The sequence below is a fragment of the Lethenteron reissneri genome, chromosome 54 (assembly GCF_015708825.2).
Source record: "Lethenteron reissneri isolate LAM-NWPU_2019-01 chromosome 54, ASM1570882v1, whole genome shotgun sequence".
NCBI classification, from domain to species: Eukaryota; Metazoa; Chordata; class Hyperoartia; order Petromyzontiformes; family Petromyzontidae; genus Lethenteron; species Lethenteron reissneri.
In genome coordinates this window covers 1,132,421-1,148,968 of record NC_083832.1, presented here as the reverse complement: position 1 = coordinate 1,148,968, position 16,548 = coordinate 1,132,421, and the positions used below count along the sequence as shown (strand labels likewise).

Below are 16,548 nucleotides of genomic sequence, written 5' to 3'. Positions count from 1 at the left end.
AGCAGCACGGGCTGGGAACCTCGCAGTCGTTCCCCAGTTGGGGACGCGACGCCACGCGCGGAACCATCGGACATGTCGCCACTATCACAACATTTCGGCGGTCGAAGCAACTTTCCATTGCGACATTCCGGCGACGTTCGACAAAACGTTCCGAGTCAACCTGAGTGGCCGATGGCCGAAAGCTGATCGAGGGAGATCAGCACAAAGGCAAAGATTCCCCCGTGTAGCCTTAACAGACTGTTGGGGCAAGTGCTGATAGCGAGCACCTATGAAGGCCGGCATGGCACACGAGGGGGTAGGTGGCCAGCATCATGCCCGGCCGCCTTTGTCTCCCTAGTGGCGATGTTTACACACCGCACCAGTTACTAATTGGAGGCTGGGTCGACCTAGGGGAGGCCCATAAACGGATCAGATAATCGTCACCGGTGTTGGCCGCTCCCCTTGTCACCACACACACACAGTCACCACACACACACAGTCACACAGTCACACACACAGTCAAACACACACAGTCACACACACACAGTCACACACACACAGTCACACACACACACAGTCACACACACAAGCAGTTATACAGTCACACACACAGTCACACAACAACAGCAACCGCTATTCGCCACTAAGTGGCGGTGACGTCACCACGACGCTTGTGCCAGGCCATGTGCACCTTGAGGCCACGTGAAGTGTCGAACGCCCGCTGGCAGGAGGTCACGGGGCAGACCCAGGTGCCACGGGTCGACTGACTGAGATGACCGAGATGACTGGCTGATGCACCACCTGTGCCCCCTACTGTGCCAACTTGCTGTGTGAGCCACCCGGCGCTCTGCTCGTTGTTGTGAGCGTCGCTCCTTCGCCCTCCGTTGATGTTGGAGGGTGACTGCCTCCAACTGCCCAGTAGCGTCCTTCACGAGCCTCCTCCACAGAGGCCGATCTTGACACCGCTGGTACCAGTCATCGGCAAGTCCACTCAGCTCCACATCCTCCGGTACCACGTCACTCCATCTCTTCTCTAGCCCATGCCACGCCCGTTTAGCCCCCTCGATCCGGCCAAACAAAAGCTGTTTGGGCATGCGGTGATTGGGCATGCGGGCTACATGGCCCAGCCAACGCAGCCTTGCCTGCCGGAGGAGCTCACCGATGGGACTTTGTCCAGAGCTTTCGAGGATTTGTGAGCTCCTCACACCTCTGCTGTTAAACCGGAGCCGATCATGAGCACACTGCCCAGGTATGGGAAACTCTCCACTCTCTCCACAACTGCCCCATCACCGATTGGGAGTTGTGGGGGTGGAGTGCCCGATGGTACAAAATACCCAGGCAGGTGTTTAGTTTTGGTGGGGCTGATGGTAAGGCCCCACCTCTTCCTGGCACACTCCAGTTTCAGCAGCAGCGCCTCCAACTCTGAGTGAGCGGTAATTACCAGATCATCGGCATACATAACATGGTTGACCAATAGGGAGCGATCCCTTGACCACACCCGGGCATCGATCAGCCTCCCATTGTATCTGTATCAGATGGCAAAAACAACCCCTTACCTCCCCCGTGGTGCGGGACGGGCAACGTTGTCGTGGACAGTGCCGTGGGGGGAGGGCGAATTCCGATTGGCCTTTCCCCTCAGGGTGTTTGTGACCACCACAGCGGCTAAATGGGGGCTCTGGACGAGTGCGAGGGGCTGATAACCCCTCCACCTTCAATAAATTAACCACGTGAAAAAAATATCACACAGTCACACACACACAGTCACACACACACAGTCACACACAGTCACACACACACAGTCATACACACCAAGTCACACAAGCACACAGTCATATACACACAGTCACACACACAGTCACACACAGTCACACACACAGTTACACACACACAGTCACACACACACAGTCACACACACACACAGTCACACACACACACAGTCACACACACACACAGTCACACACACACAGTCACACACACACAGTCACACACACACAGTCACGCACACACAGTCACACACACACACAGTCATATACACACAGTTATACACACACAGTCACACACACACAGTCACACACACACAGTCATACACACAGTCACACACACACACAGTCATATACACACAGTCACACACACACAGTTATGCACACACAGTCACACACACACAGTCACACACACACACAGTCATATACACACAGTCACACACACACAGTTATACACACACAGTCACACACACACAGTCACACACACACACAGTCATATACACACAGTCACACACACACAGTTATGCACACACAGTCACACACACAGTCACGCACACACAGTCACGCACACACAGTCACGCACACAGTCACACACACACAGTCACACACACAGTCACACACACACAGTCACACACACACAGTCACACACAGTCACACACACACAGTTATGCACACACAGTCACACACACAGTCACGCACACACAGTCACGCACACACAGTCACGCACACACAGTCACACACACACAGTCACACACACAGTCACACACACACAGTCACACACACACAGTCACACACACACAGTCACACACACACACAGTCACACACACACAGTCACACACACACAGTCACACACACACAGTTATACACACAGTCACACACACACAGTCACACACACACAGTCACACACACACAGTCACACACACAGTCACACACACACAGTCACACACACACAGTCACACACACAGTCACACACACACACAGTTATACACACACAGTCACACACACACAGTCACACACACACAGTTATACACACACAGTCACACACACACAGTCACACACACAGTCACACACATACAGTCACACACACACAGTTATACACACACAGTCACACACACAGTCACACACACACAGTCACACACACACAACACACAGTCACACACACACAGTCACACACACATAGTCACACACACAGTCACACACACACAGTTATACACACACAGTCACACACACACAGTCACACACACACAGTCACACACACACAGTCACACACACACAGTTATACACACAGTCACACACACACAGTCACACACACACACAGTCACACACACACACAGTGACACACACACAGTTACACACACACAGTCACACACACACAGTCACACACACACAGTCACACACACACAGTTATACACACACAGTCACACACACACAGTCACACACACACAGTCACACACACACAGTCACACACACAGTCACAAACACACAGTCACACACACACAGTCACACACACACACAGTCATATACACACAGTTATACACACACAGTCACACACACACAGTCACACACACACAGTCACACACACATAGTTATACAACAACAACAACAACCGCCATTCGCCACTAAGTGGCGGTGACGTCACCACGATGCTTGTGCCAGGCCAAGTGCACCTTGAGGCCACGTGAAGTGTCGAAAGCCCGCTGGCAGGAGGTCACGGGGCAGACCCAGCAGGTGCCACTGGTCGACTGACCGAGATGACCGAGATGACTGGCTGATGCACCACCTGTGCCCCCTACTGTGCCAACTTGCTGTGCTTTAGCCACCCGGCGCTCTGCTCGTTGTTGTGAGCGTCGCTCCTCCGCCCTCCGTTGTTGTTGGAGGGCGACTGCCTCCAACTGCCCAGTAGCGTCCTTCACGAGCCTCCTCCACTGAGGCCGATCTTGACACCGCTGGTACCAGTCATCGGCAAGTCCACTCAGCTCCACGTCCTCCTGTACCACATCACTCCATCTCTTCTCCAGCCCGTGCCGCGCCCGTCTAGCCCCCTCGATCCGGCCGAACAAAAGCTGTTTAGGCATGCGGTGGCTGGGCATGCGGGCTACATGACCCAGCCAACGCAGCCTTGCCTGCCGGAGGAGCTCACTGATGGGACTTTGCCCAGATCTTTCAAGGATTTGTGAGCTCCTCACACAATCCAGCCTAGTTATACACACACAGTCACACACACAGTTATACACACACAGTCACACACACAGTCACACACACACAGTCACACACACACAGTCACACACACAGTCACAAACACACAGTCACACACACACAGTCACACACACACAGTCACACACACACAGTCACACACGCGCGTGGCGAAAAGATGCTGCAGAGGGCAACGCAGTGCGCACGCACCGAGCAGCGAGTGCCGCGCGTTCACGGAGCCGCTCAGGACGTCCCCTCCTCCTCCTCCCTCGAGCGCGTGCAGGACCTGGCGACGGGCAGAAATGGAACGCAGCGCTCAGTCGTGTCCGAGGTGCGATCCCAGTCTCACGCCCCACCCCCCCCCCCAAGACAAAGATCCCCCGTGTAGCCTTAACAGACTGTTGGGGCAAGTTCTGTTAGCGAGTTGCACCTATGAAGGCCCGCACGGCACACGAGGGCCACACAGCGGTGAACGTACTCATTTCAGGCCGAGTCTGCCTAGGGGAGGGCCCAAGAGATGTTCAAATAATCGTCACCGGTGTTGGTGACCGTGAGCGGGAACTCGGGTGACCGGGTTCGTAGCGCACTTCACCCCCCACCGTACACGCACAACGGCCCTCCCATCCCCAACAGTCGGCTGACAACCGCTGCGATGTTACCGTCGCCGCATGCCAATCGAGTGCCATCTACGTGATCGGGGTCATGTTTAGTGGTGAATGTTAACGACATACGCGAATGACCTATGCCAATGATCCGTGTATTATGGCCCGTGTGAATGATCCGTGTTAATGTGGTCGGGTCACCTTGTTTTCCTTGCTCTTGGCGTCGTACAGAGCGATGCAGCAAACCTTCTTGCCGGAGATCTGAAGTCAAATGGGATTCGAGTGGCCATTCACAGCATTCAACGAAAAAGCTGCGTTGAGAAAAATCCAGCAGAAAGCCAAAACAGTACCGACACAAAACATCGACGGAGATGTCCCTGAGATGTCCTGCTCACGTGAGCATCGAGCACGCGCCGTGAGAGCGAGAGGCGCCAGCTGTGAGGGGCGCCATTTCATGTCGAGGTGAACAATGAATGTCGAGGTGAACATTGAATGTCGAGGTGAACAATGAATGTCGAGGTGAACAATGAATGTCGAGGTGAACAATGAATGTCGAGGTGAACAATGAATGTCGAGGTGAACAATGAATGTCGAGGTGAACAATGAATGTCGAGGTGAACAATGAATGTCGAGGTGAACATTGAATGTCGAGGTGAACAATGAATGTCGAGGTGAACAATGAATGTCGAGGTGAACAATGAATGTCGAGGTGAACAATGAATGTCGAGGTGAACAATGAATGTCGAGGTGAACAATGAATGTCGAGGTGAACAATGAATGTCGAGGTGAACAATGAATGTCGAGGTGAACAATGAATGTCGAGGTGAACATGAATGTCGAGGTGAACAATGAATGTCGAGGTGAACAATGAATGTCGAGGTGAACAATGAATGTCGAGGTGAACAATGAATGTCGAGGTGAACAATGAATGTCGAGGTGAACAATGAATGTCGAGGTGAACAATGAATGTCGAGGTGAACAATGAATGTCGAGGTGAACAATGAATGTCGAGGTGAACAATGAATGTCGAGGTGAACAATGAATGTCGAGGTGAACAATGAATGTCGAGGTGAACAATGAATGTCGAGGTGAACAATGAATGTCGAGGTGAACAATGAATGTCGAGGTGAACAATGAATGTCGAGGTGAACAATGAATGTCGAGGTGAACATGAATGTCGAGGTGAACATGAATGTCGAGGTGAACAATGAATGTCGAGGTGAACAATGAATGTCGAGGTGAACAATGAATGTCGAGGTGAACAATGAATGTCGAGGTGAACAATGAATGTCGAGGTGAACAATGAATGTCGAGGTGAACATGAATGTCGAGGTGAACAATGAATGTCGAGGTGAACAATGAATGTCGAGGTGAACAATGAATGTCGAGGTGAACAATGAATGTCGAGGTGAACAATGAATGTCGAGGTGAACAATGAATGTCGAGGTGAACAATGAATGTCGAGGTGAAACAATGAATGTCGAGGTGAACAATTGAATGTCGAGGTGAACAATGAATGTCGAGGTGAACAATGAATGTCGAGGTGAACATTGAATGTCGAGGTGAACAATGAATGTCGAGGTGAACAATGAATGTCGAGGTGAACAATGAATGTCGAGTGAACATGAATGTCGAAGGTGAACAATGAATGTCGAGGTGAACAATGAATGTCGAGGTGAACATTGAATGTCGAGGTGCAACAATGAATGTCGAGGTGAACATGAATGTCGAGGTGAACAATGAATGTCGAGGTGAACAATGAATGTCGAGGTGAACAATGAATGTCGAGGTGAACAATGAATGTCGAGGTGAAATGAATGTCGAGTGTGACAATGAATGTCGAGGTGAACAATGAATGTCGAGGTGAACAATGAATGTCGAGAGTGAACAATGAATGTCGAGGTGAACAATGAATGTCGAGGTGAACATGAATGTCGAGGTGAACAATGAATGTCGAGGTGAACAATGAATGTCGAGGTGAACAATGAATGTCGAGGTGACAATGAATGTCGAGGTGAACAATGAATGTCGAGGTGAACAATGAATGTCGAGGTGAACAATGAATGTCGAGGTGAACATTGAATGTCGAGGTGAACAATGAATGTCGAGGTGAACAATGAATGTCGAGGGAACAATGAATGTCGAGGTGAACAATGAATGTCGAGGTGAACAATGAATGTCGAGGTGAACAATGATGTCGAGGTGAACATGAATGTCGAGGTGAACATGAATGTCGAGGTGAACAATGAATGTCGAGGTGAACATGAATGTCGAGGTGAACAATGAATGTCGAGGTGAACAATGAATGTCGAGGTGAACAATGAATGTCGAGGTGAACAATGAATGTCGAGGTGAACATGAATGTCGAGGTGAACAATGAATGTCGAGGTGAACAATGAATGTCGAGGTGAACAATGAATGTCGAGGTGAACAATGAATGTCGAGGTGAACAATGAATGTCGAGGTGAACAATGAATGTCGAGGTGAACAATGAATGTCGAGGTGAACATTGAATGTCGAGGTGAACAATGAATGTCGAGGTGAACAATGAATGTCGAGGTGAACAATGAATGTCGAGGTGAACAATGAATGTCGAGGTGAACAATGAATGTCGAGGTGAACATGAATGTCGAGGTGAACAATGAATGTCGAGGTGAACATGAATGTCGAGGTGAACAATGAATGTCGAGGTGAACAATGAATGTCGAGGTGAACATGAATGTCGAGGTGAACATGAATGTCGAGGTGAACAATGAATGTCGAGGTGAACAATGAATGTCGAGGTGAACAATGAATGTCGAGGTGAACATGAATGTCGAGGTGAACATGAATGTCGAGGTGAACAATGAATGTCGAGGTGAACAATGAATGTCGAGGTGAACAATGAATGTCGAGGTGAACAATGAATGTCGAGGTGAACAATGAATGTCGAGGTGAACAATGAATGTCGAGGTGAACAATGAATGTCGAGGTGAACAATGAATGTCGAGGTGAACATGAATGTCGAGGTGAACAATGAATGTCGAGGTGAACAATGAATGTCGAGGTGAACAATGAATGTCGAGGTGAACATGAATGTCGAGGTGAACAATGAATGTCGAGGTGAACAATGAATGATGTCGAGGTGAACATGAATGTCGAGGTGAACAATGAATGTCGAGGTGAACAAATGAATGTCGAGGTGAACAATGAATGTCGAGGTGAACAATGAATGTCGAGGTGAACAATGAATGTCGAGGTGAACAATGAATGTCGAGGTGAACAATGAATGTCGAGGTGAACAATGAATGTCGAGGTGAACAATGAATGTCGAGGTGAACAATGAATGTCGAGGTGAACATGAATGTCGAGGTGAACATGAATGTCGAGGTGAACAATGAATGTCGAGGTGAACAATGAATGTCGAGGTGAACAATGAATGTCGAGGTGAACAATGAATGTCGAGGTGAACAATGAATGTCGAGGTGAACAATGAATGTCGAGGTGAACAATGAATGTCGAGGTGAACATGAATGTCGAGGTGAACAATGAATGTCGAGGTGAACAATGAATGTCGGGTGAGTGAACAATTGAATGTCGAGGTGAACAATGAATGTCGAGGTGAACAATGAATGTCGAGGTGAACATGAATGTCGAGGTGAACAATGAATGTCGAGGTGAACAATGAATGTCGAGGTGAACAATGAATGTCGAGGTGAACATGAATGTCGAGGTGAACAATGATGTCGAGGTGCACATGAATGTCGAGGTGAACAATGAATGTCGAGGTGAACAATGAATGTCGAGGTGAACAATGAAGTCGAGGTGAACAATGAATGTCGAGGTGAACAAGTGAATGTCGAGGTAACAATGAATGTCGAGGTGAACAATGAATGTCGAGGTGAACAATGAATGTCGAGTGTGACAATGAATGTCGAGGTGAACAATGAATGTCGAGGTGAACAATGAATGTCGAGGTGAACATGAATGTCGAGGTGACATGATGTCGAGGTGAACAATGAATGTCGAGGTGAACAATGAATGTCGAGGTGAACAATGAATGTCGAGGTGAACAATGAATGTCGAGGTGAACATTGAATGTCGAGGTGAACAATGAATTGTCCGAGGTGAACAATGAATGTCGAGGTGAACAATGAATGTCGAGGTGAACATGAATGTCGAGGTGAACAATGAATGTCGAGGTGAACAATGAATGTCGAGGTGAACAATGAATGTCGAGGTGAACAATGAATGTCGAGGTGAACAATGAATGTCGAGGTGAACAATGAATGTCGAGGTGAACAATGAATGTCGAGGTGAACAATGAATGTCGAGGTGAACAATGAATGTCGAGGTGAACAATGAATGTCGAGGTGAACAATGAATGTCGAGGTGAACAATGAATGTCGAGGTGAACAATGAATGTCGAGGTGAACAATGAATGTCGAGGTGAACAATGAATGTCGAGGTGAACAATGAATGTCGAGGTGAACAATGAATGTCGAGGTGAACAATGAATGTCGAGGTGAACAATGAATGTCGAGGTGAACAATGAATGTCGAGGTGAACAATGAATGTCGAGGTGAACAATGAATGTCGAGGTGAACAATGAATGTCGAGGTGAACAATGAATGTCGAGGTGAACAATGAATGTCGAGGTGAACATGAATGTCGAGGTGCCACTGAATGTCGAGGTGAACAATGAATGTCGAGGTGAACAATGAATGTCGAGGTGAACAATGAATGTCGAGGTGAACAATGAATGTCGAGGTGAACAATGAATGTCGAGTGTGAACATGAATGTCGAGGTGAACAATGAATGTCGAGGTGAACAATGAATGTCGAGGTGAACAATGAATGTCGAGGTGAAACAATGAATGTCGAGGTGAACAATGAATGTCGAGGTGAACAATTGAATTGTCGAGGTGAACAATGAATGTCGAGGTGACAATGAATGTCGAGGTGAACAATGAATGTCGAGGTGAACAATGAATGTCGAGGTGAACAATGAATGTCGAGGTGAACAATGAATGTCGAGGTGAACAATGAATGTCGAGGTGAACAATGAATGTCGAGGTGAACAAATGAATGTCGAGGTGAACAATGAATGTCGAGGTGAACAATGAATGTCGAGGTGAACAATGAATGTCGAGGTGAACAATGAATGTCGAGGTGAACAATGAATGTCGAGGTGAACAATGAATGTCGAGGTGAACAATGAATGTCGAGGTGAACAATGAATGTCGAGGTGAACAATGAATGTCGAGGTGAACAATGAATGTCGAGGTGAACAATGAATGTCGAGGTGAACAATGAATGTCGAGGTGAACAATGAATGTCGAGGTGAACAATGAATGTCGAGGTGAACAATGAATGTCGAGGTGAACAATGAATGTCGAGGTGAACAATGAATGTCGAGGTGAACAATGAATGTCGAGGTGAACAATGAATGTCGAGGTGAACATGAATGTCGAGGTGAACAATGAATGTCGAGATGAACATGAATGTCGAGGTGAACAATGAATGTCGAGGTGAACAATGAATGTCGAGGTGAACATGAATGTCGAGGTGAACAATGAATGTCGAGGTGAACAATGAATGTCGAGGTGAACAATGAATGTCGAGGTGAACAATGAATGTCGAGGTGAACAATGAATGTCGAGGTGAACAATGAATGTCGAGGTGAACAATGAATGTCGAGGTGAACATGAATGTCGAGGTGAACAATGAATGGTCGAGGTGAACAATGAATGTCGAGGTGAACAATGACTGTCGAGGTGAACATGAATGTCGAGGTGCACAATGAATGTCGAGGTGAACAATGAATGTCGAGGTGAACAATGAATGTCGAGGTGAACAATGAATGTCGAGGTGAACAATGAATGTCGAGGTGAACAAGAAGTCGAGGTGAACAATGAATGTCGAGGTGAACAATGAATGTCGAGGTGAACAATGAATGTCGAGGTGAACAATGAATGTCGAGGTGAACAATGAATGTCGAGGTGAACAATGAATGTCGAGGTGAACCAATGAATGTCGAGGTGAACAATGAAGTCGAGGTGAACAATGAATGTCGAGGTGAACATGAATGTCGAGGTGTAACATGAATGTCGAGGTGAAACAATGAATGTCGAGGTGAACAATGAATGTCGAGGTGAACAATGAATGTCGAGGGAACAATGAATGTCGAGGTGAACAATGACTGTCGAGGTGAACAATGAATGTCGAGGTGAACATGAATGTCGAGGTGAACAATGAAGTCGAGGTGAACAATGAATGTCGAGGTGAACAATGAATGTCGAGGTGAACAATGAATGTCGAGGTGAACAATGAATGTCGAGGTGAACAATGAATGTCGAGGTGAACAATGAATGTCGAGGTGAACATGAATGTCGAGGTGAACATGTCGAGGTGAACAATGAATGTCGAGGTGAACAATGAATGTCGAGGTGAACAATGAATGTCGAGGTGAACAATGAATGTCGAGGTGAACAATGAATGTCGAGGTGAACACTGAATGTCGAGGTGAACAATGAATGTCGAGGTGAACAATGAATGTCGAGGTGAACAATGAATGTCGAGGTGAACAATGATGTCGAGGAACAATGAATGTCGAGGTGAACATGAATGTCGAGGTGAACAATGAATGTCGAGGTGAACAATGAATGTCGAGGTGAACAATGAATGTCGAGGTGAACAATGAATGTCGAGGTGAACAATGAATGTCGAGGTGAACAATGAATGTCGAGGTGAACAATTGAATGTCGAGGTGAACAATGAATGTCGAGGTGAACAATGAATGTCGAGGTGAACAATGAATGTCGAGGTGAACAATGAATGTCGAGGTGAACAATGAATGTCGAGGTGCAACATGAATGTCGAGGTGAACAATGAATGTCGAGGTGAACAATGAATGTCGAGGTGAACAATGAATGTCGAGGTGAACAATGAATGTCGAGGTGAACATGAATGTCGAGGTGAACAATGAATGTCGAGGTGAACAATGAATGTCGAGTGTGAACAATGAATTGTCGAGGTGAACAATGAATGTCGAGGTGAACAATTGAATGTCGAGGTGAACATGAATGTCGAGGTGAACAATGAATGTCGAGGTGAACAATGAATGTCGAGGTGAACAATTGAATGTCGAGGTGAACAATGATGTCGAGGTGAACAATTGAATGTCGAGGTGAACAATGAATGTCGAGGTGAACAATGAATGTCGAGGTGAACAATGACATGTCGAGGTGAACAATGAATGTCGAGGTGAACATGAATGTCGAGGTGAACAATGAATGTCGAGGTTGTGAACAATGAATGTCGAGGTGAACAATGAATGTCGAGGTGAACAATGAATGTCGAGGTGAACATTGAATGTCGAGGTGAACAATGAATGTCGAGGTGAACAATGAATGTCGAGGTGAACAATGAATGTCGAGGTGAACAATGAATGTCGAGGTGAACAATGAATGTCGAGGTGAACAAGAATGTCGGAGGTGACAATGAATGTCGAGGGTGAACAATGAATGTCGAGGTGAACAATGAAATGTCGACGGTGAACAATGAATGTCGAGGTTGAAACAATGAATGTCCAGAGTGAACAATGCATGTCGAGGTGAACAATGAATGTCGAGGGTGGTGAACATGAATGTCGAGGTGGAACAATGAATGTCGAGGTGAACAATGAATGTCGAGGTACAATGAATGTCGAGGTGAACAATGAATGTCGAGGGTGAACTGAATGTCGAGGTGCAACAATTGAATGTCGAGGTGAACAAGGAATGTCCGAGGTGAACAATGAATGTCGAGGTGAACAATGAAATTGTCCGAGGTGAACCATTGAATGGTCCGAAGGTGAAACAATGAATGTCCCCACCCCGAGTGTGAACAATGAATGTCCGAGGGAACAATGAATGTCGAGGTGGAACAATGAATGTCGAGGTGAACATGAATGTCGAGGTGAACAATGAATGTCGAGGGTGACCACTGATGTCGAGGGTGAACAATGACTGTCGAGGTGAACATGAATGTCGAGGTGACAATGATGTCGCGGTGGCACAATGAATGTCGAGGTGAACAATGAATGTCGAGGTGAACATGAATGTCGAGGGGAACAATGAATGTCGAGGTGAACAATGAATGTCGAGGTGAACAATGAATGTCGAGGTGAACAATGAATGTCGAGGTGAACAATGAATGTCGAGGTGAACAATGAATGTCGAGGTGAACAATGAATGTCGAGGTGAACAATGAATGTCGAGGTGAACAATGAATGTCGAGGTGAACATGAATGTCGAGGTGAACAATGAATGTCGAGGTGAACATGAATGTCGAGGTGAACAATGAATGTCGAGGTGAACAATGAATGTCGAGGTGAACATGAAGGTCGAGGTGAACATGCCCACCTGCTGGCGCAAGTGCCTCGTCTTGAATGAGTAGAGGACACTCCCATCGGCCTCCACATTCAAGCAGTCCACTTCCGAGCCTCGGGACACGTTGCCTGTACCAGAGACACAGATCCCCGTAGAACCTTCAACGCGCTGTTGGGGCAAGTGCTGCGACCGATGAAATCGGGCACGGCTACACGAGGGGGCGGTTACTACGATGTAACTATTGTCTTCATTCCGCCAGGTAAGGCCCGCTGAGCTGTGTCGCTCCTTTTCAGACGCGACCTGGCGTGATAGCCCACCAAAGTGGCTCATCACGATGACATTTATAGCAACCAAATACTCGAAATGCACGTTTCTAAATGTGGAAGGGAAAAACCGCAGGACCCGCAGAAAAATCCACGCGACCACGGGGAGAGGAGAGGAAGAGGCAGAATCCTCATGGACAGGCGTCAGGGTGAGGACCGAACCCACGACCTCCTGTATACCAGGCGAGGGAGTTAACATCGCATAGCCACCGTGGCTCGCCCCACCGTGAGAGGTCCAGGACCGGTGCAGATAATCGTCACTCGTGCTGGCCGTGAGCGGGAATCGAACCCGGGCCGCCGGGTTCGTAGCGCAGCGTAGCGCCGACCGCTACACTGCCGCCACACACGCGCGCCGCGCGCAGCGGGCGGGGCTCAGCTGCGCTGCGAAGCCGGCGACCCGGGTTCGGTTCCCGCTCATGGCCAACAGCGGTGACGGCGAATATCTAAACCGTTCTCCCTGGGCCTTGTCTTAGGTCGACTCAGCCTTAAACGAGTGCCCGGCGCGGTGTGTGTCCATCGCCATTGGGGAAGCAAAGACGGCCGGGCGTGGTGCCGGTCACGCTACCCCCTTGTGCGCCGCGGCGCTCGCCCCGGCAGCCCGCCAGGGCCACGCGCTGACGGCGGAGCGCAGCGTCACACGAGTGCACAATTCCCGTTCACAACCGGTGGTGGAAATTCTACATTCTTATGGCGGGGAGGGCGAGTTTTTTCCATAGGCGGTGCTTAGTTTATCTCTCCTTGAGGGAGAGATGATGGGTTGAGTCAACCTGGGATTAGAACTCGCTCGACTGCCTAGTCACCGGGGCGCCGTGGAGTGTGGAGTGTTGGTGTGTGGAGTGTTAGTGAGTGTGTGGAGTGTTGGTGAGTGTGGATTGTGTAGAGTTTGTGGAATGTTGGTGAGTGAGGAGTGTGTGGAGTGTGGAGAGTGTGGAGTGTGTGGTGTGTGGAGTGTTGGTGAGTGTGTGGAGTGTTGGTGAGTGTGGAGTGTGTGGAGTGTGTGGAATGTTGGTGAGTGTGGAATGTTGGTGAGTGTGGAGTGTGTGGAGTGTGTGGAATGTTGGTGAGTGAGGAGTGTGTGGAGTGTGGAGTGTGTGGAGAGTGTGGAGTGTTGGTGAGTGAGGAGTGTGTGGAATCTTGGTGAGGAGTGTGGAGTGTGTGGAGTGTGGAGTGCGTGGAGAGTGTGGAGTGTTGGTGAGTGAGGAGTGTGTGGAGTGTTGGTGAGTGTGGGGTGTTGGTAAGTGTGGAGTGTGTGGAGTGTTGGTGAGTGAGGAGTGTATGGAGTGTTGGTGAGTGTGGAGTGTGTGGAGTGTTGGTGAGTGTGGAGTGTGTGGAGTGTTGGTGAGTGAGGAGTGTATGGAGTGTTGGTGAGTGAGGAGTGTGTGGAGTGTTGGTGAGTGAGGAGTGTTGGTGAGTGTGGAGTGTGTGGAGTGTGGAGTGTGTGGAGTGTGTGGAGTGTTGGTGAGTGAGGAGTGTGTGGAGTGTTGGTGAGTGAGGAGTGTGTGGAGTGTTGGTGAGTGAGGAGTGTTGGTGAGTGTGGAGTGTGTGGAGTGTTGGTGAGTGAGGAGTGTGTGGAGTGTTGGTGAGTGAGGAGTGTGTGGAGTGTTGGTGAGTGAGGAGTGTGTGGAGTGTTGGTGAGTGAGGAGTGTTGGTGAGTGTGGAGTGTGTGGAGTGTGGAGTGTGTGGAGAGTGTGTGGAGTGTTGGTGAGTGTGGAGTGTGTGGAGTGTTGGTGAGTGAGGAGTGTGTGGAGTGTTGGTGAGTGAGGAGTGTTGGTGAGTGTGGAGTGTGTGGAGTGTGTGGAGTGTTGGTGAGTGAGGAGTGTTGGTGAGTGTGGAGTGTGTGGAGTGTGTGGAGTGTTGGTGAGTGAGGAGTGTGTGGAGTGTTGGTGAGTGAGGAGTGTGTGGAGTGTGGAGTGTATGGAGTGTGGAGTGTGTGGAGTGTATGGAGTGTTGGTGAGTGTGTGGAGTGTGAGGAGTGTTTCGGGGTGGTAGTAGTTGGGGTGGGAGTCGTTACCCGCTCCGTGCGCGAGGGCTCCGCTGGCGGCCGTGCGCAGAGCGAGGTAGCAGTCCATGCCGTACATGGCGCGTGTCGTCCACCCCACCACGTGGTGTCCACCCTACCTCGTGTCGTCCACCCCACCAGCTGCCCCCGTGCGAGAAGAGCTCCGCTTACTGTGGCAGACTACGGATCGCTGTCCTCGCGTCCGCCACGGCGCATGTGGCCAGAGACAAAGAGGGGGGGTGGGGGTGTTGAGCCGAGCGAGTGGCGTGCCCCAGAGATGCCCTGCTCCTACTGAATAAACACAAACAGCGACCCCCCTCCAGGCGAGATTCTCAAGGAACTGTTGTAGCCCCGGTGTCAAAACCTCCCATCACGCGACGCGTCCCCTTTACGAGGTGGCTCCCCCCTCCCCCCTCTCTCTGCTGTTGCCTCGTGGCGTTTTGGGTGAAGAAGCCGCAGCATTTCCCTTTGTGAAATCGCGGGTGGGCGCGAATGGATGCGGTGTGCATCCAAATTCATCGGCGCTGCGATACTTTTCACGCGCGCCTGTGTGTGTGTCGGTGTGTGTGTGTTTGTGTCGGTGTGTGTGTCAGTGTGTGTGTGTGTGTGTCGGTGTGTGTGTCAGTGTGTGTGTGTGCGTCGGTGTGTGTGTGTCGGTGTGTGTGTCAGTGTGTGTGTGTGCGTCGGTGTGTGTGTCGGTGTGTGTGTGTCGGTGTGTGTGTGTTTGTGTCGGTGTGTGTGTATGTTTGTGTGGGGAGCGGTAGTGTAGCGGTTAGCGCGCTGCGCTATGAACCTGGCGACCCGGGTTCGATTCCCGCTCACGGCTAACACCAGTGACGATTATCTGAACCGGTCCTGGGCCTCCCCTAGGTCGACTCAGCCTTAAATGAGTACCTGGTTCGGTGTGTAAACATCGCCACTAGGGAGACAAAGGCGGTCGGGCGTGGTGCTGGCCACCCACCCCCTCGTGTACCGTTCCGGCCTTCATAGGTGCTCGCTAACAGCACTTGCCCCTACAGTCTGGTCAGGCTATACGGGGGATCTTTATCTTTGTATGTTTGTGTCAGTGTGTGTGTGTCAGTGTGTGTGTGTCAGTGTGTGTGTGTCAGTGTGTGTGTCGGTGTTTGTGTGTGTGTTTGTGTCGGTGTGTGTGTCGGTGTGTGTGTGTCGGTGTGTGTGTGTCGGTGTGTGTGTGTGTGTGTCAGTGTGTGTGTGTGTCGGTGTGTGTGTGTCAGTGTGTGTGTGTGTCGGTGTGTGTGTGTCAGTGTGTGTGTGTGTCGGTGTGTGTGTGTGTCGGTGTGTGTGTGTGTCGGTGTGTGTGTGTGTCGGTGTGTGTCGGTG

The 16,548-nt window shown here is 49.5% G+C and overlaps 1 protein-coding gene across 2 annotated transcripts in view; it reads right to left on the bottom strand.

Annotated features, from left to right (window-relative positions):
• The window catches only part of GSAP (gamma-secretase activating protein), a 60,716-nt gene extending 44,627 nt beyond the window's left edge, over window positions 1–16,089 (bottom strand). For both annotated transcript variants that reach the window (XM_061574034.1, XM_061574035.1), the window contains exons 1-4: window positions 15,220–16,089; window positions 12,919–13,013; window positions 4,736–4,795; window positions 4,143–4,218 (exon numbers count right to left, since the gene is read on the bottom strand). In XM_061574034.1, the coding sequence (XP_061430018.1) occupies window positions 4,143–4,218; window positions 4,736–4,795; window positions 12,919–13,013; window positions 15,220–15,286 (298 nt within the window). In that variant the 5' untranslated portion in view covers window positions 15,287–16,089. The remainder of the gene's footprint in view (window positions 1–4,142; window positions 4,219–4,735; window positions 4,796–12,918; window positions 13,014–15,219) is intronic.
• Between the last annotated feature and the right edge of the window lie 459 nt (window positions 16,090–16,548).